Genomic DNA, 27,035 nt, shown 5'->3' on the forward strand with positions numbered 1-27,035 from the left:
CTGAGTAAGGGAGAGTTTGGAGTCAATGAGAGAAATACAGGGAATGGGGATATGTTTGGCTGAGTGAGGGTACACAGAGGAAAGAGGTCCTCTTGACTGGTCTCTGGCTGATGAGAAGCTGAAGGAAGCAAGGGAAGATGGGATTAATTTGGAGAAATAATCTGCTGTTACAAGGAGACAGAGTGGGGAAACATGGAGAAATGTGGGGGGTGTAACCCACAAAATCAAGATACAGAAGGAGAGCTTAGGTTGCCAAGGCAGGGAGGCTGGGAAAAGCAGCTGTGGAAGCCTGGCTGGGTAGGAAGGGGACTGAAAAAGTGTGTGTTAAGCTGGTATTTTGGGCAGTGGGGAAGGAAAAGGAGGAAACTGAGACTAAATAACTGGGCCTTTTTAATTAAGAAGAAAGAAAAAAATCATGTGGATTTAGGGTAGGTTATTGAGTTTCCTTGAAACAAAGAGGCATCATTTGAGGAGAGGAAGAAGACAAGGAGGTACTGGGAGTTGAGCAGTGAGCTTGGAAGATAAGCAACCAACTATAAGCTGAGAAAACAGAGGACTGGACCATGGGGGTGGGTGGGGACAAAGACTGGAGAAAGAATAAAGCCTTGACATTAAGAAAGGAAATTAAAATAACTTCTCCATACTCAAACTGTTCTGGAAATGCTCAGTTTAGAGCTACTGTGTATAAGATCTATATGCTAGCTCTGAAGGCTCCATGTCATGCTCCTTTAGGGAGGAGTGTGGTAGAGAGGAGCCCTACAAAACCATGCACCGGCACACATTCTTCAACATGTATTCTGTGGAGTAAAAGCCAAGCTCTAAAATATGAAGGAATTCCAATGAAGCACATAAAGCTTCATTCAGCAATTGGATGTGCTAGAGACTATACTTTCCATTATTGCTGTGAGTGGCACTGGGGAATTGCAAACCCAAGGCCAGGCTTGCTCTGTGCTCTGCAAGGGGTGAGTTCATTTCAGTGGCAGAAGGATGGCTGGACCACATCTGAAGTGGCCACAATTATTCAGTTGTTCCATAGTTCTGCCTTCACATTGTTTGGGGTCCTCCTAGAAAGAATTCTGCTATCTCCAGCAGAAGATACGTGGTGTTGCTGAAATCTTGTTGACATGTACAGTTGCAGGCACAAGTGGAGTGTGTGCATCCACATGTGAGTGCATCCATCTACTGCAAGCAGGGAGAGAAAAGCACCATTGCCATGTTCCTATTCTTTTTCTCAGGAAAGGATTGTATGTATGCATGCAGCAGAGCAGGGAGTGCACACGCATATGTGCTTGCATGCTCATCTACACAATTATGTCTTGAAAGAAAAAAATTCGAGGAATAGTCCTTTGCACTAAAAAGTGCACAAGGTTTGGGATGATCTCTAGGCCTCATAAGAGTTATTCCACAGTCCTTTGTTGTTCTTGGAAGTTCCATTTCCTGCACAAAACCCCTTGTTACTACTGTAGAGTTTCATGTTTATCCTAGAAATGAAATGATCATTTTCAGCCATTGAGTGCTTCGGGAAGAGAACCAAAACCTTGAACATATTTCAGTCTTTGGTGGCAAAGCTGAGGAGATACCTCAGCTGCTCATTAAAACCTGCCCATTAACACAGGTTTCCATTAGTCTTTCTTCTGGAGCTGAGTATTTATCTATAAACATTTACACTGGATATTTGCATCAGTTATTTTCAGTTCTGCAGACTGACAGGGTCTGCATGTGCATCTGTCATGGAAAATGAGGTTCCATGGAGCACATCCTTGTGTGCACCTCTATTCATCTTCATCCCTTTGGTGTCCCACTTTGTTCTCAACAGCAGCATATCCCTGTGGCAAGCATAGATAACACTTACCAGGAAATAACTTTTATTAAAAATGCTTACTATTAATAAGAATAAATTATTTAATGTATTTCTAGCCTTTTTTAATGTGTTGTAGCTGTAAATACAGGGCAAAAAGCAGCACCACATGACCATGCTACTTTGGGAACAGTCTATAAACTGCAGTTTAATAGTTTCAAGATATTTATGCAGTGCATAAGTCACAGGAATAGAGGTTTATCACAATCAGTAGGAATGCTGGATTTTCATATCACCCATTTGCTGCTTAAGATGATTAGCAGGAAATTTAATTTGCACTAATTAGCCTTAGGGGAGCAAGAAATTAACTTGATGGTTAAATTTCACTTTTTACTGTATACCACACCAACATGAAGAAATTTGAGTTGAACCATGAATTAAATCCTATGTTAATACACTGGACTTCAGTTTTTCTAAATTAAATTAAAAGACTGTAAAAATTATTCTATGCATGGTTACTGGGTGGGGTTTTTTAGGATCTAGTTGTACAACTTTAAATATATCCACTGAATTGTCAGCTACTTCCAGAGAGTGTGGTATATTTTGTACATTAAACTACATTGATATGTGATATTGCAGCAAAAGCTTTTACAAGTCCTAATTTTCTCTATTTGCATATTTTCATTACACAATATGCATTATGACTGCCTATTCAATATTTCACATTGCAATGCACAGAACAAAAACAATATTCACAGAACTACTGTGAAAATTCCCTATTTTTTAATTTGCAACGACCATTTGCAAATGCATTTTTAAGTTCAGGAGCCTTTGTTCATATGCTGGCAAAATTTCTATGAAAATAGTTTTTTTAGAAATCACTCTCAAAAGTATACAGCAAATGAGGGAGGCATGAGTCACCACATAGTCCTAATAGAAAAATTAGAATTAGGAACTAATAAACTCTAATCTTGCCTGTGGATGGTGACTTTTCTACCTCATTCTTCCAAGAGACCATTTAGATTGCTTGGTTTTTCCCTGTAAAATGAAGGCAATTTTTATGTATCCACCACTCAAAATTACTGTGGATTGATTAATGCTTGCAAAGCAATGAGTCATTTGGTATGGAAGTATCCATCTATTATAAACTGAAATGTTCTCTTATACCAGGCTTGTGGTTACATTCAAATTTATCTGTGAAGAAGGAGATGGAAAGCATCAGTTGCATATGAGATAATTGCCTTTGATGTCAGTGCTGCTGCTGGTTTGTTCACACTCAGAAGCTCACCCTCACTACTACATTTTTGTAATTAAACCTTGGAAAACTTACCTAAAACTACTACTGAAGTGAGTTTTGCCTGACTAAATAATTCTGAATTGGGCACCTTCAGTCCACAGTTAGGGGTTTAAGTGGTGCCTGTAAGGGAGTCCCGGTGTCTGCTCAGACTTTCGAGTCTATTATTGGTCTAAAGAGAGATCTCAGATAGATCTGTGGGTAGTCCTATATTGAAAAACATTCTAGTTTTCCATTCTCAGTCCTCCTTCAACCCCCAGTACTCTGATTTATGAGTAGCAGCCCTCCTGTTGAATCCAGAGTGCATGTGCATGTGTGTGTGTGCACATGTATGGGTGGGTATATATAAATATACACGTGCCCACACACAAAAACCATATATGTGTACACAACTCCCTTATATAAAAGTGCTTTACTTTTTTTGGGTGTAGAAGTATATTTCTGTCAATACTTACCACTTGTATTTATACCCTTATGGGTAATATTCAGCTTTCAGTAGTAATTGACATCATGTGGGTTTCTGTGTAATAATTACTTTGGGACAAAAAAACCTTGGAGATGGTTTCAAGAGTGACTCTAACTTACCATCAGTGTAAAAACATTGTACAAGATGAGCCCACTCCCTCTGAATGGAGTCAGCCATTTTCATTGAAATCAGTGGGAGCAGGCACAATTTTATCTCTACAAAAGGGAGAGAACAAGTATTATATTCATTAAATGAAAGTTTTATTTCATTGCACTTAAAATTATTCATGTGCTGTTAGCAAATGGTTTGAAATTTTATAACCTAGAGCATTTGCTGAATTCTGCTTTGTATTTTCCTCACAGCAATTGGAAGAACCCTCATTCCTCGTTATTTTAGCACTGTCTTTGAAGGAGGTGTAACAGACCTGTATTACATTCTCAAGCACTCAAAAGAGTCATACCACAACTCATCCATCACAGTGGACTGTGATCAATGCACCATGGTCACTCAGCATGGAAAACCCATGTTTACCAAGGTAACAGGGGAGACTCAATAAAGCATGTTGTTGGTTTTTGGTTTTCTTTTTCCTTTACAGTGTGTATAAGGGTGAAGAATATTGGCTGTTGAATTTTTCTGGTAGACTGAGATTATTTCTAATACTGAAAACCCTTGGAGCCATTTAATTACTGTTTTCTATATTCATTATGTGACTGGAAGGTTCTGTGGGTATCTCCTCTAATTCCCCCAGAAAGATTGCAAGAGAAGCACATAATGCCAGGTTGCCAGAACTATCAGTTTTATGTGAATTAAATTCAGTCTGACCATTTCCTTTTCTCTGGGTTTGATTTTAAAGCAACAATGAGATTTCACATTGCTGGTACCTACCATTTGGGATGGTATGCATTACATTTGATACTTGCCTAGTACAAGGACTATAAATCTCTAGAAAAATACTGATTTAATACAGTAGGATGCCAGTCCAAAGGTCTATGAAGTCAATGGAAGGAATCAATTGAAACACACTCTGGATAAAACAGTTAGTGAATATTCAATATTTGTAATTGATAGTGAATTATCTTCATGCATAGGGCACATCCAGTCCTGTAATTAAAATGGGTGCCACATATATGTATAAAAAAGCAGTACCAAAAGGGTGAAAAATAAAAATTAAAACAAAATTTTTCTTCTATTAAAAAAAAAATCAGTAAACTTGTTTTAAAGTGGTTACATTTTAATACATTAACAGTAAATAATGATAACAGGAAATGCTGATTTTCCATCTTGTACTTATTCATCTTTAACTTTTTCAAAAAGAAAAGAACAAAGGGAGAAGGGGCAGCAGGAGAAGGTAGCTAATCTGTGTTGCCCTTGAATTGCAGGACCACGGAGGTTTTAATTTTAAGTCCCTGGCTATTGACAGCATCATGACCAGGCTTACATGGCTTTTGCTGTTTTGGCATGTGTGGGAGTCCCATCCCTCTGCAGGTCCTGCTCTGCCATCTGCCCTGGGTGGGGCTCAGAGGGAGGAGAAGCTGCTGGTGTGTGGCGCACTGGTGAGCCAGGACAAGAGAGCCCATCCAGCCCCTGTGGCTCACACAGACACAGGCAGACAGAGGAGACCAGATTAGCACCTCTTTGCTACCTCACTGCTCATGGGGAGCTGTGAGTCCTGGCCAGGTGCAGGAGATGTGCCAGAGTTCCACAGTGGCTGCTTCATTGCTGAGCTCACCACAGCGATTTCTGTGTCCTTCCCCTTTGTGTTGGCTTTAATGCAATAGCAAATTAAAGGGAGTTGGTGTGGGGTTTTTTAACCATTAAACACATAATGCTTTTCTCAATTCAATTAGATTATTTTACTTACCATGGCAGCACATGACAGTGTTGTTATTTTGGAAAGGAGGTTAGCAGTATGGGCTGGGCTGGGTGCCCCCTTGTGTGAGGGGGCCACGATTGCCTCCCATGGCCCTGTCCTGTTCTGTGCAGTGAATCCCTGTCTGCAGTGCACAGTTTGCCTCAGCCTTCACATTTCTCTGGCAGATTCCAATAGAAACCTGTGTCCTGCTAGAAAAATTCAGGTGGGGAATTAATTTGGATTCTGGGAGAAAAATTAGGAAGTTTAATGCCTGCATGTTTAAAATACAACTTTTTAGTAAGAGCAGATCTGAAATAAAGCACAGTAGTTGATGGAATAGGGGAGAAGAAATAATACTCTCTCAGAAATAAATTAGAGCTGAATGTTGTCTCAGCTGTGCTTATTTAACTTCTAGCAGAGATACCAAGGGCACAGATCTTGTACCCAAAGGTAAATTCCTACTCTCACAGCATCAGTGATGGAACAAAGCATACATCCCATAATGAGCACCACTGCAATGGGCTGTGTAGCTCCTTGGATCATATCTGAATTTGACCCTCTGGAACTATACCGGAGGGGAGGAGTTAATGCAAAAATACAAGCTGTTTCAGTTTCACAAGCAAATTCTATGCTACAAATTCACTAACTTCTAATACAACAGACTAAACCACTTTTCATTGTGTATTGAATCAAGAATCCACAGAATCAAGAATCAAATATATTTTATTCATTTGAATATTTTGCTAGTTAGAGCAACTCACTGCATACAGCAGTATTGGATGAATATATAAAATGGCATTTCCAGTTCTTTTGAAACAAAAATGGCCAGAACATGCCTAGCAGTAAGAATATGAATAGTCCAGCTTGTCTTTTGAGGCTAAAAGGTCCTTGTAAAATGTCACACACTTAAAAATTGTTTTATCAAGATGTAAATAAATAGTATAAAGAATTTATAATAGCTCAGTGGCATTAATAAAATGTTGTGAAATACTGGAGCCAAGACCACTATGTTTTTTTACCTGGGAGATGCTCCACTTTTTTCTGCTTCCACTTTTTCTAAAAAGAAAGTTTTAGGAGTCCTCCTAAGTCCCTGTTTTCACTGTGTTTACTCCAGCTCTGGCACTCCCACTTTATGCGTAGGCAAATTGTTTTTCTACAGTGATCAATGATTATGTGTCCCAGTGGAGTGGCAGGGGTGGGCATTGCCCTCACCACTAAGGCAGTGAGTGCCCCCTGTGCTCACTACTCACTTCCATCTCCCAGGAGTGCAGACATCAGCTGGATTTTATTGGTGAAGCCCTTAAAAGCGGTGAATCTAATCCCTACTAATAATATCAGGCATTGCTCAGATTTTTAATAGCTTTAGGTTTCTTTTAAAGCAACAACTCATGTTTGAGAAGTGGTAGTTAATAAAGGGGGAACACTTTTAAATATGCCAGGTGTTAGGAGAATGAGACTGTGAGCAAGGAAGCACAGGACCAAAGTTGGTTTTCATAGGCACAAGCAGTTGAAATTCCTACAATTAATAAGTGCAGTGAAGGGGTTAAAAAGCTATTGGTTAGTTTGAGAAATGTTCTTTTTTAGTTTTTTCCTGGCCTAGTCTAGAGCAACCACGTGATGCACTGAATGCCTGCCAGCCTCTTTCTTGTTGATCCTCCGGAGACCATCTGTGCTGGGGGCATTGATTAGAGTGTGTCTGCTGGGATTACATCTTTTCTGTTGCCATGCCAACTAATCAGCTGATTTTGGTTACCACAGAAACAAAATGTCAGAGCTCACAGTACGGTAACATGAATTCAGCACAACAGAAAATGTTTTCTTAATTGGAGACCCTTTTGATTTTTTGGATTCTATGTAAAAGGCAGCTTTCAAGAAAAGAAATAGCCCTTTTAAAATAAGAACTGTGCCAATTTTATTCATTAAAAGCAATGTGTAAAATTCTGCTTTACAGGAGGAAATTAAATTTCTTCATAAGATGCATAAATTTTTACCACTGTAATATGAAGAATGTGTTTTTCTATTAAAATTCGTTAATGCCAGTGCCTAAAATCTGCTAAGAGCTTTGGTGGTGTGAGCTTAACAAAAGAAACATTTGAGAAGCCACTGGTATTATTATGAAAAAAATTGCTTTAAACCTGAAATATTTTCACGTTAACCGATCAGTAAGCAGGATCTTTGGCCTCAAAACAGCACCATTAATACAAAATATTTTCCTACTATGACTCCTTTTGTGCGTGCATGTGTATTGTGTAATTTCTCATCATAGTGCAGGTGATGTGAAAATCAAAGGTGAAACATAAGGCACATTAAATATCTGAAGGCATCACTAAAGTGTGCTGAAAAGGGCAGATGAGAACCTGTTGCAAGATTCTCCTTCCCAGATCTACAGGAATTTGTCCATATAGTATGCCTGTTAAAATTACCTGTGTGTTTTAGCAGAAATAATAAAGAGGAAAAAATTGTAAGGAAATTAAGTAGACTGTTAATCAGAAAAGCCACACACTGACCAAGTGAGAGCTGGCCAAGTTTGAGTTGGAGCTTTTAAAAAGGCTCAACAGACTCAGCTGAATCTGGGATGGTTATTTTTCAATCGAATACTGTATTAAAATTAAGGTTGCAGAAGCCCTCACTTTTGAAAGCCATTACACCCTGTTTCCACAATATCTCTGTACCCTGCACTTGCAAGTTTGCTAGGAACAGGGATTGTAAGTCTAAATCTACAATTTAAAAAAAAATCAACAGTGGTAGTTAATTTTCAAATCAGACATAATTTTCGATACTCCACAGTATTCTCAATCAAGATACCATGTTGGGCTTGTATTTTTCACCTTAAAGAAGACCACGACCATGTTACTTTTCCACAAAAAATTGTGGAGAGTTGTTTAAAAGTGCCCAGTAATTTATTTATTTAAATTATTGGGCACTTTTCACTTGCTGCATTTATTCCTCCTACATTTTCTGTCCTTTCTTAGACAAGATTCCTCACAAAGCTGTGTGAGCCACTTTCTGTGGAAGTAGCTCCGTTGCCTGGCTCTCCTCTGCTCCCCTCACTCTCAAACCTGTGAGTAATGCAGCTCATAGGCTCCCATGGCAGGCACCCACCTAGTTTTCCTTGCAAGGGGGGGTTAATAAAATTAGATAAGAGGAAAAAAAACACAAAAAGACCACAAGAAAAACCCACAAAAACAAAACAACAAAAAAACCCCAAAAAAACAACAACAAAAAACCTCACCAAAAAAGCAAACCAAACAGAAGAAAATGCTTGGAAAATAACAAAAATTATTTTAAAAGTTATGAAAAATGATGAAAAAACCCAGGTTTGGCCACAGGCATTCAGGGCACTGCCTACCCCAACTGGACGTGAGAGAAAAGTTTATGTGCCAAGCTGTAGTAAGTCTAAAACAGGTTGGGAATGACTGGTTCAGCAACTTGCCATCAAGTGCACTCAGTTGCACCACAGTCACCTCCACTGCGAGGTTCAGTCATTAATTAGCAGTAGCAAACCATGAGGAAAAGAGAATTGATGCAATAAATTTAGCACACAATATTCTATGTTTGTAAAATGCTATAAAATCTATAGCATTATAAGTTACTGTCTCTGAGGTAAGGCCTATGAAGTAATTTTCCCACATTCGTTTTTTCTCTCCCCAAGAGGATGAAAAACAATTAATCTAGCAGAGATGAACAATAGAATACTGCTCTGATATTTTTGAATGTTGTTTAATCGATGATACAATACCAATGAAAACAAAATTCCTGGGAATTTATTTCATGCATTTTATGTATTCTAGGTATGCACAGAAGGACGTCTTATCTTGGAGTTTACTTTTGATGACCTTATGAGAATAAAAACATGGCACTTTACTATTAGACAATACAGAGAATTAGTCCCACGCAGCATTCTAGCCATGCATGTAAGTAATCCTTTATTCATTTGACCTAATGCAAAGAGATGAGATTAGGTTTATGAAGAACTCTGGCAAATTTCACACCCAAAGCAATTAACTGTAAATATTTTGGTTTGCCTGCAACTACATCTATTCACAAGTTCTTTCTCCCTTGTTTTTCAGTGCTCTATTATTGCCACTGTTGCTATGTTTTCATTCTATTTTAGCACGTAATTTTCTTTTTAATCCCACTTGGTGCTCTGTATGATTTGGGTCCAAAATCTCTTCTTATTGACCTGAACTACACCAAAGTCTGTGAATTTTCATTGTTGTACCAATTATCAGCCTGAAATGAAGCAAACTGATGCTACCCTTGCATAGACAGAAGAAATTGCCATATATTTACTTAGAAACCTTTAGAATTTTAATGCAGACCTTCTTTTTGTTTCACATTTCACAACTTTCTTTTGTTATTGAATGAAAATACACACAATGAAACATTAAAGTATTAAATATTCTGCAAGTTAAAGTCAAAATATAATAAGGTAAATTGTAGAGAAATAAAGAACATGCTTTTATTGATACTTTCATTTCTTCACCATTGACCCACTCCTGCTAGTAGAGCCCTGATATACAAAATCAATTGCAGGACTGTGGTTTTATAAAGGGTGAGAACACAGAAACACAGATTTTCCTATATTTTGACATCAAGTTACTTAGATATCCTCAGATAAAAATATATTAATAGTGAGGAATTTTATATAGCTTAAATTGGACCTTTTCCAAAGTGCTATTACAAGCCTGAAGAAAACACCTTTGAAAACCCACCCCACCATTTCTGTCCCAGGATTATCTGCTCTTTTAGGGAACTGATCAACTGAGCTCTTCGACAGTATCCTATTAAGGGACAATGAGGATGGCCATGATTGACATTATACATTTAGGGAGGGGGCTGCTAAATTCAGAGTGGAAGCAGGTTAGACAACAACCTGCAGGTATTAATTTTAGTAATGAGACTGATCTCATTTTAAAGAGGAGGCTGGTCTCACAGGTAAAGCTCCTGGCTAGGGTCAGGGAAGGGCTATACTTGCATTTTTCCCTGTTTAATTCTGGGAAAATAACTTGGATCTGAAGGGTTCTCCAGACTGTGCTTAATGTCACATATTTGATGAGGTCTTTCTGCTGTAGTTTCTTATCCACAAAAAGAAAGTGATATGTTCTTTATTCCTGCCTTTTTCTGTCTAGTCCCCTGGGACTCACAGCCAACAAATAGAAGCTGAAAGTGTTCTGCAATCCCTCAGGAAGCTCTTTGGTCACTTGCTCTCTTAGGTCTATCTTTTGAATGAGTGGTCAGGGATCAAAGGAACATATTGGAAAACAGTCTTTAGTCTGCTCCAATATCATAATGCTTTACATTTTCCCTTGCATATGGAACTCCAGTTTATTACATAAATTTAGCATCAATGTGTAATTTCTCCATAGCAGTGGCACTGCTTTTCAGGGAACCCTCCCTGCATTTCACTAAGCACATAGAAAAAATACCCCAGTGAAAAGCAAAGTGAAAATTCTTTTTTCCTTTGTTGTTTAGGCACAAGACCCTCAGGTGCTGGAGCAGCTGTCCAAAAACATCACACGAATGGGTCTGACAAACTTCACCCTCAACTACCTCAGGGTAAGCATACCATAGCTGCATTTTTGTGAGCATTTTTTAAAAGGTACCGGTGGCTTTGAGTCAAGATAATGACAGCAGAGCCTGTGTTGATCAGGTAAGAAATTGACCTAACCCTTAATGAGGGTGGAGGAAAAACAAAGACACTGCAGTGGAGATGTAGCTGATAACAATGGGCTGTTAAAAAAGCCAGGAATTTTATAATTTACTCCAAGCCTCCTGTGAGTAGCCCCTCTTTTTAACAGTCTTTCTTCTCAGTTTTGAGCAATGCCTTTATTTTATTGTAAGCAAGGAATTCCCAGTATTTTTCCTCTCTGTTTCACTGTGCCTGAGAAAATGGCAGCTAATTCTTATTAAAAGCTGCCTGTCTCCTCCAGATTTTCAACCTTGCCACCTCTCCCGGGCAGAGGCAGGGCTGAGGGAAGGTTCAGCTCCAGCTGTGTTTGCCACAGCCCCTCTAAGCAGTCCTCACTTCACATGCCTCTGGGAGCCTGAGCTTCCTCCTTAGCCTTGCCCTGAATCGAGTGTGGGTTTTGCGATTAAATAATGCATTTGTTCCCATTGCTTTTTGACCCTTAAAGTGCATTCAAAGTTTAGATGTTTATTTTTATTTTTGAAAGTGTTCCCTGGTGTGGGCTTACAATACATACACAGAAATACAGATTTGTAGAGTTCGCATTTCAAGCTTAAAATTCTGATTTTTCCTATTTCTAGATGTGCCATTAGTGGATAAAATGAGGCAAATTGCACAATGATACATCGAGCTAACTTGGCCAGGACTATCTGGTTTTATTCTTTTTAATTTTATGAGTAATTATTCAAGGTACTTTTTTAAGATAACACAAACACTAGAAAATGCAGCTATTTTCAGCCTAATGTAGAGCTGTACCTAAGTGTGCAATTTAGCTGTACTTCATTCAGTTTTATGAACCTTGTAATGCCTTCCCTATGGATGGATGGAGTCCTGTCCCCAGAGTGTTTTGAACTCCAGGGAGAGTGTGTAGAACCAAAATGCTGGTGAGATCTCTCTCACTGTGTCCCTACAGGTTATTGATAGCCTGTAGTTGTACTTACCCTCCCAACAGCATAAGCCATTGCTGATTGTTGCTTATGTAGTGTTAATGTAAAGAATACTGTTCAAATTAAAGCCTGAGTTGTGCAGAGCAGGTCTGGTTGTTTGTAAATGAAAGAAGAATACAGCGTAAAACCTCAGAGGAATAATGCATTGCACTGGGATTTTTCCATGTGTAAATGTAAGATTAACATGTCCATGCAATGCACGTTGTATTCTCATGGTTAGTTTAGTTTGTGATTTGGTACAGAGAGAAGCTCTTGGGCTCTGGCCACCCTGCAGCCACGCTGTCAGTGTTTTGTGGTGGGGCATCCTAGAGCATGTCCTCGAGGAAATCCCACTGGGGATTCCTCCTCAGTCAAGGCAAGTTTTGCATTACATGCTTGTGGCAAACTGGGCAGAAAGTGGCTGACTTTTCACGGGGATTTCCATGGTTTCTTTGCAAACTGGGCAGTGGCTCCAGGCACTGACCACATCGGGGGTGTTTGCTCCCCTGGGTGTGACGGGATGTGGTGTCACACGCCTGGGCTGGTCCCAGCAGCCTCCACGAGGGCCAGGTGGGATCTGCAGCATCGCCTCTGTCACTGACCCCTTCTGTTCCTCTGTGTGACTGCTCGATGTGACAATGCCAATGACAAAGGCAGGGCTCTGGTTAGGAGGCAGCTGCCATCAGGTACCCATGCTGCTCCCTCTGTTAGCATCAAAAAAAAAAAGCAAGAAAGGAAGAGGGAGAGGGAGGAAAAAAAACTCAGAAAAAGAAAAGTGGGATCAAGATAAGCACTAGGGAGATGAGCAGTGAAGTGGGAGGGGATGAAAAGATAAAGTCTTACTTTTTTTCTTCTTCCAGACTAGTTTTGTTAGCTTAACAGACGACATTAGGTCTCTGGGTGTAAAGCTTCCTCTGCCTCCTGCTGTGGTGATTCCAAGAGGAAATCTTTTTTTCTCAAGCCAATCTTTACATGTCTCTTTTTCTTGTGGTGAGGGATTGATCATTCTGCTCTTTTTTCCAGATGTTTGGCTCATCATGGCAGCGTGTATTACATGGTGTATTTCCATTTTGATTTGCTTCTTTTCCAGTTACTTTCCTCTGTTAATTTTAACTTGAAAATGTTTTCTGAGCTCATGCACTAAAAATCATGTACTAAAATAATGTGGTAAATGTACTTAGATTTAAGGTGTTCTCTTTTGTCTGTTTTTAAGTCAGCATTTTATATTTTATTCAGTCTTCCCAGTGTTTAGTAATTAGCACTGTTGCATGATTTTGAATAAGGATCAGAAACTAAGCAAAAAAATTATTTTCTTTTTTGTTTCTGCTGCACACAGCAAGGGCTTGTGATACTCATAAACAAAAACTTCAGTGATGGGCGGAATTAATCATTTTTATTCTCCAGCGTGCACACAGCAGCAAGCTGTGCTGCAGTTTCTTTAAAGGCAGAATTTAAACCTGGATTTCAGATGGTTGTGATATAAAGGCATAGCCTGTGTTTTTTGGGCTCTAGATATCACAGAATGCTAAATCATTGCTAGTTGGGATAATTGCAGTTGCTGGCATGTAAACCTCCATTCCTGAGTGCCACATGCTTGTAGAGCCACAGCTTTGGATGTGTGCCCTGGTTTGTCTTCATTCACTGCAAGTAAAGCTGTCCAGCATGGGAGAACATTGATTTTTTAAATCATATATAATACAAATTTAAAATGTATCTTCTTGGAACCTGGAAATGAAATGTTTTGTCCTATGTCAATTGCCAAATGGGCTTTCTCTCTGTTTTCTCTGGCTCTGTATAAAACCGTAGGGTTACTTTCTTTCTAGTTACGAGTTTGTTTTGTTCCAGCATAATTGATTACCTCATCAATGGGGTCAGCGTACTTTGCTGTAGCTGCTGACTAGAAGTTGAATGGGCTGTCTCAGAAATAATAAGCAAAACCTTGTGGGTTTTAAATTAATATCAAGCTTTTTAAAATGTAATTTCTTATCTAGTCATCAAGAAGTAGATATTACGAACTATCAGATAATAAGGCCAAGACCTAGTCTCAGTCAGTATGAGTCCAGGAACAAACAGGAATCTTGTACAGAATTTGGAGGTGAAGATAACATTCAGAAGAACAGTTTCCACCAAGCTACAATAATTTAGTCCCCACAGTACCTTATTTTTTTTCCTAATTTTTTAGTTGCTGAGCTATTTTATCTATATCTTCAATGCATAATGGATTTGAATGTACTCTAAAAACAATAGCTCTATACTAGCAGCATTATTGAAAATTTGGAACTCGGCTATATCTTGTTGCCATCTATAAAATGATTCATTCTCTTAAAATTCTGACATTATTAAAAAGTCATTCCCTACTGTCAATTAAGCAGGACTACCTAGTCTGAGCCTTGAAAGATAATTGTGCCTTGCCTAGCTGGTTTTCAAAATTTGCCTCTGCATTCTTGCACTGGCTGGCTGGAGTGATTTCTTAGAGCTCTTCCCCAGATGTGGATGTTGCATCCTGCCCACACTGTGGCCTGCTCTGGTGGCCAGTTTATTGATGTTGATGGAGCTAAATCTGCACGTGCCCCTTGCAAAGTCAGAGTCAGCGTGGCGGAGCGCTCCTGCTCTGCGTCAGGAGAGGAGCCCAGGCAGGGGAATGCACACTCCCATTGCCCCTCACATCCTGTATGGCTCCATTCACCAGGGCTTGCTTATCTGAGCTACAAATTATCCAATTTGTTTGTTCTCCATAAAAGACAATAACGAGGTGTTACTATTGCTACACAGAGGACAATATTTTCTAAGTCCTCTCTTTCACTAATTTAGTTCCTTGCTAGACATTTTTGGATTTCTGCTGCTAGGAGGATAATGTAAATTCTTTAATGGGACACAATTTTCTAAAGGCACTACTTACACTGTAATCAAAAGCCATTTGTATGTATACCCAGTGTGTACACAAAATTTTCTTTTCCACATGCAAAATAGACACACATGCAATGCTTTCCTTTAATGGGCAGTGAAATTTGATTTTCTAAGTATGGTTTCAAGCACGGGAAAGACAAGAGCTGAAATAATTTTGGAGCTATTTTGCTCCTAATCCATAACAGTTTGTGGCAGCTATCTGGCCAATATTTTATGGCTGTTGGTCTATCTTCATGAAGAAAAAGAAAGTTTACATGCATATATGTTCAGGATGCAAAGTCAGGTGCTTGGGGGAGAATAAATGCTGTAAGTATAGTCATATGTGCAATATGAACTCATTTCCCTTTGAGAGTTATGTTGCGTCATCATCAAATGGCATCATCAGGCAGTGCAGGCAGTGCATGGGCTAACCAGCCCTCACTCAATAGCAAGTGCTCCAGTGCTACTCATTTTCTTGTAGGGTCTTCCTACAAGAAGAATCATTCTGCGGCCCAGGGAAGTGTGGAGTCACAATTCCTGGAGGTATTTAAAAGACCTGTGGAGGTGGCACTTAGGGACATGGCTTAGTGGTGGCCTTGCAGTGCTGGGTTAGTGGCTGGACTCAATGGTCTTAGAAGTGTTTCCTAACCTAAACAACTCTCTGTTTTCATCTGAGCTGCAAACCTTAATGGCTGCACGGCTTCTACCAGCTAAGCAGGCATTGTCTGCATTCCAGTGTGCACATGTGGCATTGGGGCACATGGATGGGCACTGGGGCAGTCTGAGGGGACAACTGAAGGGAAGTGCCCTTTCTGAGAAAGCAAGGGCTTGATTTTGCACAACACTTGGGATTTCATCTTGCCCCATATACTAACAATAAAACCATTGCTGTTTGATGCAGTCTATTGTCTAAGGCTGGCTATGTATTTGAAAAAGTAGATGGCATTTCTGGAAACACACTAGTGTAAATTCTTTTTCCATAACTGAGTATCACAGTGAAGCTTGGGAACAAGGGTAGTTTGTTAAAGCAGCTCTGGGCTACTCTAAAGCCTACCCTTTCTTGTTCTGCAGTCCCTGCTTCTGCCATATTTCCATGTCTTCGTGGAAATACAAGTGAAGCTACAAGTGAAGCCCTACACAAAGGAACTTCATTTGTTTGTGCTGTGCACTGAATGGGGGTGCTAGGGAAACAGAGAATGGGTTCAGGTGCTGTACCCTACTGAATGTGAATGACAACTTCTATTAAGGGCTCTCAAGCACCCAAAGGAGGGGTTTTAGATCATTTATTCCTCTTGGTGACTTTCATATGAAAGCTGCCAAAATTTTAAAGAATCATATGTGCTGTAGATGGTGAAAGCAGACTACAATATTTTGTAGTCTTAATTCCTGTAAAAAATGGAATTTTTCAATCTAAACCAATTGATCTTGGGGTAGCTCTCCACAGTAAAATACAGGCAAACCCAGAGGATTCTCACAGAAGGATTCAGATTACTGTAGCTGGCTATCCATAATCAATCTGTGCCAACTATAATTAGCTGATTCTGCCAAGGTTTTCTGGTAATGTAATTTCTTAGCATTTATTTTAGTAATGATCACAGTGGTTTCTGTTCTTCTCTTTCATGCATCTAATGCTTTAGGGATAGTGTTATATGTTACTTTCAGAATAATAATTGAGAAGAAATGTATTTGCTCATACAGTCAAATGTTAGCTTTTCACTTTTAATAAAGACAGAACACCACAGAATCTGTACATCAGGAGTTAATTTATCATAAGCATGGAATATCAGAGAGAACAGGGATGGGAGAGTTGCAGAAGATGGGGCAGGTAGAGAATTAAGCACCAACTTAGAATTTTCTAAAGCAAAAATGGAATCTGAAGCAATCACTGGATAGGACATGGATTGGAAAGATAATATTCATATTGTTAGAAATAATACTGGTGTGCTTTTCATCCCTTGATTTCTAAGTATTTTGCTAAAACAAAAGGGAAAATTGCAGCATATGAGAAACAAAAAATGATGGAGCAAGCCCAATAGCATTTAAAAAAGTCAGATGACAGTTTTAAACCAGACTGGAGAGTACAGTGGGCTGGTGTAGTAGTGTCCTCTTCTGCTCCTTATGACTTAGAAACAGAATTTAGTGTCTGAGTATCAGAAATTTCAGAATTCAGTGAAAAGTGGGCAATGGGAACAAAGAACAAGAGACAACAGAATACAAATTGGGATTTCAGCAGAAATGGCAGATTTTATCAGTGTTCTGGAGATGGTAATGGAAAGTTTTCACACAAAGAGCACTAACAGGCTCATGAGTATCAGTTAAGGAGAAAGATGTGTGTGTATGAGCACAAGCCAGTTACTGTGCTCCCTGGACATACAGAACATATGACCTTTGAAATAAAATTAAGGTCTGGGCTAATGGAAGGATGATAATCAGCAAGGTGAGTCCTTGAAGCATCCATGAGTAAGAAATCAGAATGAAGTTAGGTTGGAGCAGTTTAAAATTAAAAATGTCAGAAGGGTAAAAGGGAGAAAAAGAAAGACAAAGACAAAGCACTAGTCATATAAAAACAAGCTACAAGATTTGAACTAATAATGTTATTTCACAAAAGAAAAATGATGAAAAAAAAATCCAAGAACACAGCCACAGGCTCTCTTTTTAGAAGACCAATTTGGACTAGTATGCAGTACAGTCATAAATAATAATAACTATTAATTAAGTTTAGGAATGAGACCTGCAGAGGTACAATTTGTATGAAGACCTGAAAATGCCCAAACCACCTTCTTGTTCAAAGCAATGAAAACAGCAAAAAATTTTAATTAGTTGTTTAATATTGAATATCCATCAGTATTTGGTATGAATTGGTATGCAGGGAGGAGTGAGTGCTCCAAAGCGGTCAAGAAATGGGCTTTAATGCAAAGCTGGTGGTTCAAACCTTTGTTCTTGGAAGGAGTTGTTTTAGAACTTAAAATATTTATTATGGAAAGCTTATGGCCACCCTAAGGTCTGATATTCATCTGGAAAGGGAATCCTGTAGCCTACCCAGTCATGTTTTTTATCTTGATGAAGATAATTTCTTGTCTGTCCATTGTGATATGACAAGCAACTAGCTCATATAACCTTGTAAAGTAGTTAGCCCCTTAGCCCCTTCCCTTCCCCTGCCACTCTTTGGATGGGTAAAACAGCATTACTGTTTACTCATCTCTGCTGGAGAGATCTTTCATGCAGCTCAAGCTAAAATTTGACTGTTCAATAGAAGGTTTTCCTTGGGCTATTGAGTTTGATCCTACTTCTAGGAAATTTCTGAAAAGCTTTGCCTTTCTTGTGTGATGCCCTGATCCTTGTGCTTATGGAGGATACCTGTCGAAAGTGAAGGGAGAATGACCCATCTTGTTGTTCTTTGATCAGCATCGACTCCGATTTATTGACCAAATCAGCCACTTTATATAACAGTGTTAATTAACTTCATGCATATTGCAAAATCCAAGCTCACGATAGGTTAACAGAGAAAACTCTAACCCCTCCTTTTGTTTTACAATACCTATGATTTGTTTATTGAAAACAGGACAGTGTTCTCACTGTGATATGAAAAGTTCCCAAAACCTCCATATCTGTTCCCTGAGTAGCTATCTTTTCCCTGAGAGCCCAAGGACAGAGTGTTTTGCCTGTTATGGGAAGACTGTCTGAGAATCTTATTGTTTATAGAAAAGGTGTCTGAGAACCTAGTTATTTACAAAATCAAGCCTGGGAACTGAACCAGGCTCTCCACAGATACCTACCCACTTTGTCACTTGATTCTGTCTAAATACTTCCATTTTATAATCTGTCTATTTAAATCTCTCTGTGTAATCTCTCCATTTTATATTCACAACAGAACCCCTAAATACCAAAATCTGACTCTAAGCAGTTAAGTACTTTAGAGACTATTAGTCTGGGTTAGATGCTGGCACACAGAAAGGTAAATTTGTCTTGTGCACCCTTGTGCTGGTGCAAGCACTGTTGGAGTCAGGTCAGGTGACTGATCTGGTGAAAGAGCTAATCTAATCCTTTTCACCTAAATTATGACCACCCTTAATAGCTAACCAAGTGCTACTTGGGCTGGGCAGAGAACAGAGAAGCAGGATGGATTCATATCAGCTGGCTCCTCACAAAGGTGGACCTCATCTCTAAATTTGCCAACACTGATAGAAGATGACAAGAAAGAGCCAGGGAATACTACAGATTAAGAAGGATTCCATAGAGGTGTAAATTTCTCTTTTATTCTTCTGGATCTGGAACATTATACTGCTGGTGTTTCATGTATAGCTGTTTTAAATATGTTCATTTCATTAGAGTGAACAACTTTCAGCCATAGATTTTAGAGCAGGCACTTGCTCAAAACAGATTACCATAATTTACAAAACTTGAATTGAAAACAAAATAAGCGTAAAGAGAAAAAGTTGATTTTTTTGCACTACTTCTGAATGAAAAAGAAAATTCTGTCTGTATACACATATGTATCTATATAAATGGAACACCCATTTCTGTAGGTATGCTGTGAACCATACTGTTCACTACCTTTGCAACTAATTGTCACTATTCTCCTACTGGAAACCTTCAGTTAAATTTTTCCTTGCTGTATGCACACATGCATGAATATTAGTGTCCACCATGAATGTGTAAATCTGTGCGTTCCTTTTGATCTCTAAGCATACCTTTTCTTGATATTAAAGGGAATATCAACAGGTGTATCAAATTCATAAATGGAAGTCCATGATTTCGTGTTTACCCTGCTTCAGGCAGACCCATGGGATGCAATGTGGAGAATTTACAAGCAGCACTAATGAGAAAAAGTGCTGAACCACACCTGTACTGATGCCCACATAAGGCTTGTGAGCACAGGGGCCAGAGGACATTGAGACTTGACACAAGAGCTGTGTCATTTCTAGCGCTGTGTTCTGCATGGCCAGAAAGCTTTGCTGTGGTAAATATTCCTCCTACTCTGAGTTGCTTCCCCAGCCTTGTGCCTTGTTACCTTTTCTGCTTGGTGTTGCTGCCTCGCGATTTCTCATAATAAGGAAGTTTGTTAATCAAGGATCCAGTTCAACATCCATTAGAGTCAATGGGTATATCTCCTTTAATCCAAATGTCATCTCATGGTTTTTCATTTGTTTGGAGGTATTTTATGCACATAAAATCCAATTTATTGAAATTAATTTCTCTATTCCTTTAGGCAGTTTTAGCCATGAAAATGTCACGCTTTGTGAACAGCCACAACAAATGGTTATTTTTATTGCTTTTTTGTTTTTCTTTTCAAATTTTGTGACAAAAAAAAATTAGCTTGATTAACCACAGATTATAGTTCTGAGGTGAGCCCAAAGGAACAAATATCAGCTTGGGGATCTGATTTGAAGAAAGACTTTAAGCATAGAAAAGAATGGAGGAATACAGGAAAATAGAGCTTTCATAGCAAGACAGAGAATCTTCTCATTTTATTAATCATTCAGGCAAAACTTAGAGCTGATTTAATTAAAGGCCTGTGCACCGTTTCTATCCATGATAAGATGGTTTTCCATAAAGTGAGTATGAGTCACATGAAAAAAAAACTCCACAGCTGTATTCCCTAGCTAAGATTTCATAGCATTTCTTTTATAAAGCAGAATTGGACTCAGTCATGCTGGATCAAAACCTTCAAAGAAAACACAAGCAGCACCATTTTGTCTAAACAAAAGGTGATTAGGTGGAGATCACAGTACTCTGGAGCAGACCTTGTCTCATTCTGGTACTTTGCTAGTCTAGCTCTTCAGTAATACTGCTGCATTCCACAATGGAATGTAGGTCCCATATCTACAAGATGGCAGGGGTTTCTTCCTAGAGGCTTTCCAATCCAAGTAAGGAAATATAAAAGGGAATAATTTTTTAATAGTGATATGCAAAGGAAGGAAGTAAATTTCCATCCTCTAAACACTACACCAGACCTTTTCACAGATTAACTTTTGATGTGGTATATTAGAGCTATGGTATAATTTGAAATATTTTGGTCTATTTAGTAGCAAGTCTCTATTTTAGAACTATCCCAACATCATGGTGGTATTCTAGTTTATCTTGGGTACCTTACTGATTTTCTTAAGCAGTGTGTGAGATGAGATTTTCAGCCATACAAAGGACAGTATATCATATATTCTATTGCTAAGTGCTCTTGAACAATGTAATTTAAAAAATGAGTTAATTTTACTAAAATAATTGCAGTAAAAACCAGAACATGAAATATAGCTTGCTCTTTATGATATTTAACTGTGTAAGAATGACAAATTATTCAGGACAAAATATATATTCTTGAAGTCTTTCAATATTATCACCAAATACCATATTCATGACACTTTATGTTTCTTTTAGGCACCTTCTTGGAGTCTAATTGTATTTTGAAGACTAATATAGTCTCTTTCTTTCTCAGTTTCTTTGAGATTTTTCTAGTTTAGTATAAGGATAGGTTGATTCCTATAGTCTTATTCTAATATTTAGATTCCTACTATGGGCCACTTTACTACCTAAGTAACCTTTCTGTTGCTGTAATAAATGATAAGGAAAACTTCTGCTTTTAATCACACACATATACAAACTGGAACAGCATCTTGGAAAGCAGTGACCTTTCTCCAGAGTGACATCAGTGGGTGCAAAGCATCTCCTGTCGTAGTTACATGTTTAATTACCTGTAGAAATACAAGGTATGAAGACCATCAGATAAATCACAGCAGTGAAGGACACATGGACACTGTAATGGCCTGACCTCCAAGGCTTGCTCCAAAGTCTTTGCTATCAGCCCACTTCTGCTGAGGACAAAGGGCCAGTTGAGCATTTCTCAAGGCTCTTCTGAGTACAAACCCTGTTTAAAGGGAAAAGGCTGCCTTCCTTATAGACCAAAAAACCCACCACAGAGGCTTCAAGAACTGTCTTTTTCATTAACTGCTAGAGCAGAGATTAGAAATATATGAAGCAAGGGGAAACAGCAGAAACAAAATCTACCCACATAAACCAAAGCTCTGTAGCCCCCCAGGGGAACTGAGAAAGATGCTGTCTATGGAGGTGCTCTCACTTTTCTGCTTTCACTGTCCTCCATCATTTCTTGCATCAAATTCTGCTGAAGACCACTTCCTTAAAGAGCAAAGGATACCAGAGAAATCATTGAAAGGGTCATAATATAAAACATACTTCTTAAATGCTGAGTGGTTTGGGAAGATATTTGAGGCTTTTTTCTTGCCTTTTCCTTTAAGTGAAATTAAAGAGGAAAACAGCTTTTTTGATACCTGCTACGAAGGCTGTTACTGGCCATTGATAATGCCTGTGTGTAAGTAGAAGTTGTGATTTCTTAGTACTTCTCAAAATGGATGTATCATACTGCTTTTATTCCTAATTTATATTCTCAAGCAAACCTAAAGGGAGCTTACATTTTAAACTTCCAGTGTTTGATTTCATTGTTCAAAGTTTTATTCTTTTTTTTCATAGTTTCTTTCTGAACAAAAATTAGATTAGAAAGAACTTCAAAGGATATCAGCTGCAAGAGGCTTGTTGATTTCGGTGGAATTATACCAGGTTATAAAAAAATCAGGTCAAAACAGGGAAAAAACTTATAGAAGTATATGCATTTAATATTCTTCAAGCTTGCTTTGACAAAGCTTTTGAAAGGTGATCTGCTTGCATTTTGCTCACCCTCATTTCTTTTAGGTACATAAATGGATGCTTTTCCAAACAATTAGTACAGTTCATCTTTGCTCAGCTTCATACTGGTAAGGCTGGAATCCAGTTCTTGAAACAGTGTCTGAGGTTAGTTATAGATGCAGTCCAAAAGGTGATTTATTCATCTATATGTGTGATCATGGGAGGTGAGGTATAGAAAGGTGGAAACAAGCATTGGGCATTGCATCTAGCATAAAGATGGTCTGTGCCTTAGGAATAAGGCAATATGCACAGATGTCATTAGCCACTTTATTCCTATCTGCAAGGGCTGTTAGAATCATCCATTTAATGACATTCAACTTTCTGCACTTTAATAAATAGGGTGTTATGAATCTAGAATAACATAGGAATTTTGATTATGCAGAAAACACTTTTGGTGATGAACAATTCAACTTCCCACTTGGGAGCGCTCAAAAACTTAAACAAAACCCCGAAGGGGTTAATCTGTCATGACATTTTTGGGTTTTTGCTTATCACATAGATATTTTTATACTAATATAAAATATTGTGTTTCCCTCCATTTAGTTGAAAAAAACCACCCCTATATTTGTTGGCCATTTTAGGCAGTGTGTTACTGCAGCAATGGGAAAGTCTAGAGAGTGCATCACTGCTTGGTTATCAGTCTTAAACACCTTGAATAAATAGCATAGCATCAGGAAAACCAGATGACTTCAGCCATCCAAAAATACAAGAAAATGCATCGCCTGCAGCCTCTTGCAACTATTATAAAATAGAAATAATTATGGAGAGGGGGAAAAAGTTCAGCAGTGTACATTTACTAAAGCATATGTCCATGTCATCATTTAAAATGTGCCTGAAAGTTCTAGCATAGTAAAGCCATTTCATATAATGAATTTTGTTATGCTTTCTCATTTTCTGTGGACTCTGAAAATCTACATCTACCTGGACTCCCATCATCATAGTATCTCATGTGTTTGCATTTTTATTTTATTTTATCAATATTGTTGTAAAAGCTATTATATCCATTGCACAGCTGAGGAGCTGAGGATGCTTAGAAGGACATAAGGTCACACTCTGACATAGTGGCTTCACTGCAGCCTTCAGCTAGAGGCTTATCTTTTTGGATTTCATTGCTTGGGACACCACAGATGTCTGTGCCACCCTGGTTTCAGCCATTCACTGTGTTTATTTTTACAGTAAAATATGAGTGGTGGGAGGAGATGCCTGGCTTTTTCTGGTATTCCAGAGCCCTTGCCCCAAAGTCTTGACATATGGGTCAACATTTTGCTTAACCTGAGGGAGTCAAAAGCCTCGTGTGCATACACACCAGGAACAGACTAAAAAAATATATTGGGTGCTGTGAGCAACTTATTAAAGCAGGGCCATGATACAATCAGGAGGGCAGAACTCCATGGGTAAAAAAGGAGCCAGGCTGATTCAGCTGCTGGAGAGTATGGCTGACTAAAAACAAGGAGTTATCTTCTCCAGTCTGCTCTCAGGATTCATTTTTTTTAATTGAGGAGTGACTGAACAGCAGGTAAGAGTGAATGTGCTAGTGGTTGCTCTTCTGTACATGTGCATGACTTGTACTTCTGCGTGCTTAGGCTGTCCACGTCTGTCAGAGCTCATTTGACTTTTCAAGACCCTTAAGTTATGTCCATCTTTGTATATTAAACAGCAGTGTTCTTGGGTACCTGAATGCACTGTCTATACTCTTTTAGAGCTGTTCCTGCCTACTTTGCTCACTCCCAAAGAATTCCTGGACACAGTTCAGGAGTTGGCATGACAGTCAGTCCCCTGCTGGAAGGGAATTTGTATGTAGGCTCCTGTCTTGGTGCATAAGAAGGTTTAGCTTTGTGAAGGTAGGACAGTCTCTGCCAGTCGGCCTCACTGCCAGAGAACAGTGCTGGCACATTTCATTTACTAGAGTTGCTATGTCTTAACAGTCTTAAACATGATGGTTTTTGAATTCTGAATTGTTTGAGTATGTTCCAAGCTCACGTCCACCAAAGTAGGTGAAACACGGGACTTTTGTGGCTCATACTCTTGGAGTCAAATGCTTAAATGCAGGTACTTTGGAATCCCTTTTTTCTGATATTTGATTTAGTGCTACAACTGAGGTCACAGACCAAGAATGAGCTTTAAGACCAGCTTTCCTAATTTTTTTCCAGATATCATTATCACCATTTCATTCAGCTATTTCTTCTGTATTAACAGAAACACATGCCTGTGTGTATCTTTTATTTCTGCCACTGGAAAATGCTACTATTGTTCTCCTGTGTAGTGAGATCACAGTAGGTAATAACAATTTTCCCTGTCAGCTAGCAGGAGAAATGGCATTCTCTTTTTACCCCATTCCCATATACACTTCTGGAAGTGAAAGAAACTTGTCTCACTGGAAGAGGCCTGCTGCCTGGACTGAAGGCAGGCATGTAGCAGCCAAGCAGAGTGGCCAGCTGGTGAGAATGTGTTCAACAGAACACACTCCAGGATGTGAGGACAAGTCCTGAATGCCATGAAGAACCTATAACTCTTGGAAATGTGGATCTGGTACACAAAATGGGGCTAAAAATTGAAAGAAAAAAAATTAGCAGCTCTTTCTTGAATACCTCTGGTCTTTGTGTGTCTGTCTGAGTGAAGTAAGAATTTACCTTTTGATGTCTTCAGTTCGTGCTGCAAAGTCAGGCAGCTCGCACAGATTACAGGGGCTCTTCCTTTCTGAGTCACATTGTACAGCAGAACAGGTAAGGGCCAAGTGCAGGGTTGATACATGAAACAGAAGGAACACAGCCTGACTTTCAAACTCCAAGCGAGAGTTTGCATTACTAGCAATTAGGAAAAAGAAATTTGTACATGTAACTGCAAGTCTTATCTGGAAATCACTGAGTTAATAATCTTGGGACCTTATGACGTTTCCTATACCAAGACACAGCAGTTTAAGGACACTGTTGTGTGAAACTTTGTACAAATCTGGTAACAGATCAGCTGGTCTGTTTTTAAAAGGAGGGAAGGAAGACTATTTATTTCCCCCCAGAGGAACTGCTACAAAGCTATTTTCCTTATCAGAAGAACACCTTTTTCCTGAATGTTATCTCTGACATTTGTTCTTTATAACCTAATGAGGGCAGGTGGAACACCATGAGAATGAGTAATTGTTGATTTGATATAATTTTAACTTTTGTTGCAAACCTGCACATGGAGTTGGTATTTTGAGCCTTCGTTTTGCTTATTGGTGACCTTGGGCTATTTTGTAGTCAATAGGAGGGGGGGAAAATAGGGCTTTTTTTACAGCTAGGCTGTTAGATGGCTCAAACTCTTGCCTAGAGACTGTGCAATGTTATATATTTTTTTTTCTTTTGTGAGCAGCAGAGACTGTTCTTGATCTTCCTAAAGAAAATTTGTAATTTAGGTTCTTCACTGAATGTTTGAATTAGACCTCTTACACATCTTGTAACAAGCACACAGTGGCCTTCCAGTTTGAGGGCCCTGCTGTGCAGGGGAGAGAGGCAGCACTGTGGCCCTGCCTGCTGACCCAATGCTCAGTAGGACTGGAAATCGACTGGATGTTGCTGCCTGGGACACAACCTGACCTTTTTTCCTTAGGAAGGGTTCCAGGAATTCCCCCAGGGATCTTTGGACATGGTCATTCCTAGGAGATGGACTTTACCAGACATAAGGGACTATGCAAACCTGTTACTCCACTGGTCAGTGGTATTGGCACAGGGATTGATCCTCTCTGCACTGGATGCAGAGTTGTGCACGCAGTAAAATCCAGTGACTGGGAGAGAAGCCTGTGTGTCCTCAGATATGCCCATGCTGCACACATGGCCAGCCTGTTTTAATTTGCCTTCTTGGTACTAAACAAGTACGGGTGAAACCTGAGGTTAAAAACTTTCACTATGAAAAGCAAAGTCATGAAAAGTAAGTATTTAACCTCATCTGTGCCCAGGTGCAGCCTCTTTCTATCCTGGCATGAACCCAGTGGTGTGTTAAATTCTGAATACAAAATATGAGCTTGTAGAGTATCAAAGCTCAGGGAATAGTCTGATACAGTCTCTTGAATCTTAAATGGCTGAACAACCATGGCATTTTTGCATGTCCCCCATACTTTACATGGTACTCTAATACCAAACCCTAGATGAAGGTGAATACCCAGTGTTGCTACTCTGCCAGGATCAGAGGACAGCTTCTATAACAATAGGCAGAAAAACTGCTTTGGCTCAGCCTGGCAGTTAAATGACCATTCTTTGTGTTTCCATCAGGAAAAGGGTTCTTCCAAAAAACACTTCCTTCTCTTCACCATACTTGGCTGCTGGGAAAACCAGAAGAGTCATACACAGATCAAAAGTAATTTAAATGTAATATAGAACTAAATTTAGTTCTTTCTATTGTCATCTCTCTTGACTACTGGCCAAAGAGATTTGGTACCCAGCTGTTATGTCATCTTGCTCAT

General features: G+C 39.1%; 1 protein-coding gene across 8 annotated transcripts in view; it reads left to right on the forward strand.

Moving 5' to 3' along the window:
* LDB2 (LIM domain binding 2) overlaps positions 1-27,035 on the forward strand; it is a 212,099-nt gene that overhangs the window by 155,178 nt on the left and 29,886 nt on the right. For all 8 annotated transcript variants that reach the window (XM_054295547.1, XM_054295550.1, XM_054295548.1 and 5 more), the window contains exons 3-5: positions 3,921-4,093; positions 9,202-9,324; positions 10,886-10,969. In XM_054295547.1, the coding sequence (XP_054151522.1) occupies positions 3,921-4,093; positions 9,202-9,324; positions 10,886-10,969 (380 nt within the window). The remainder of the gene's footprint in view (positions 1-3,920; positions 4,094-9,201; positions 9,325-10,885; positions 10,970-27,035) is intronic.

Source organism: Melozone crissalis, unplaced genomic scaffold, assembly GCF_028551555.1.
Source record: "Melozone crissalis strain CALT ecotype California unplaced genomic scaffold, PUWL_Pcris_2 ptg000006l_1, whole genome shotgun sequence".
Taxonomy (NCBI): domain Eukaryota; kingdom Metazoa; phylum Chordata; class Aves; order Passeriformes; family Passerellidae; genus Melozone; species Melozone crissalis.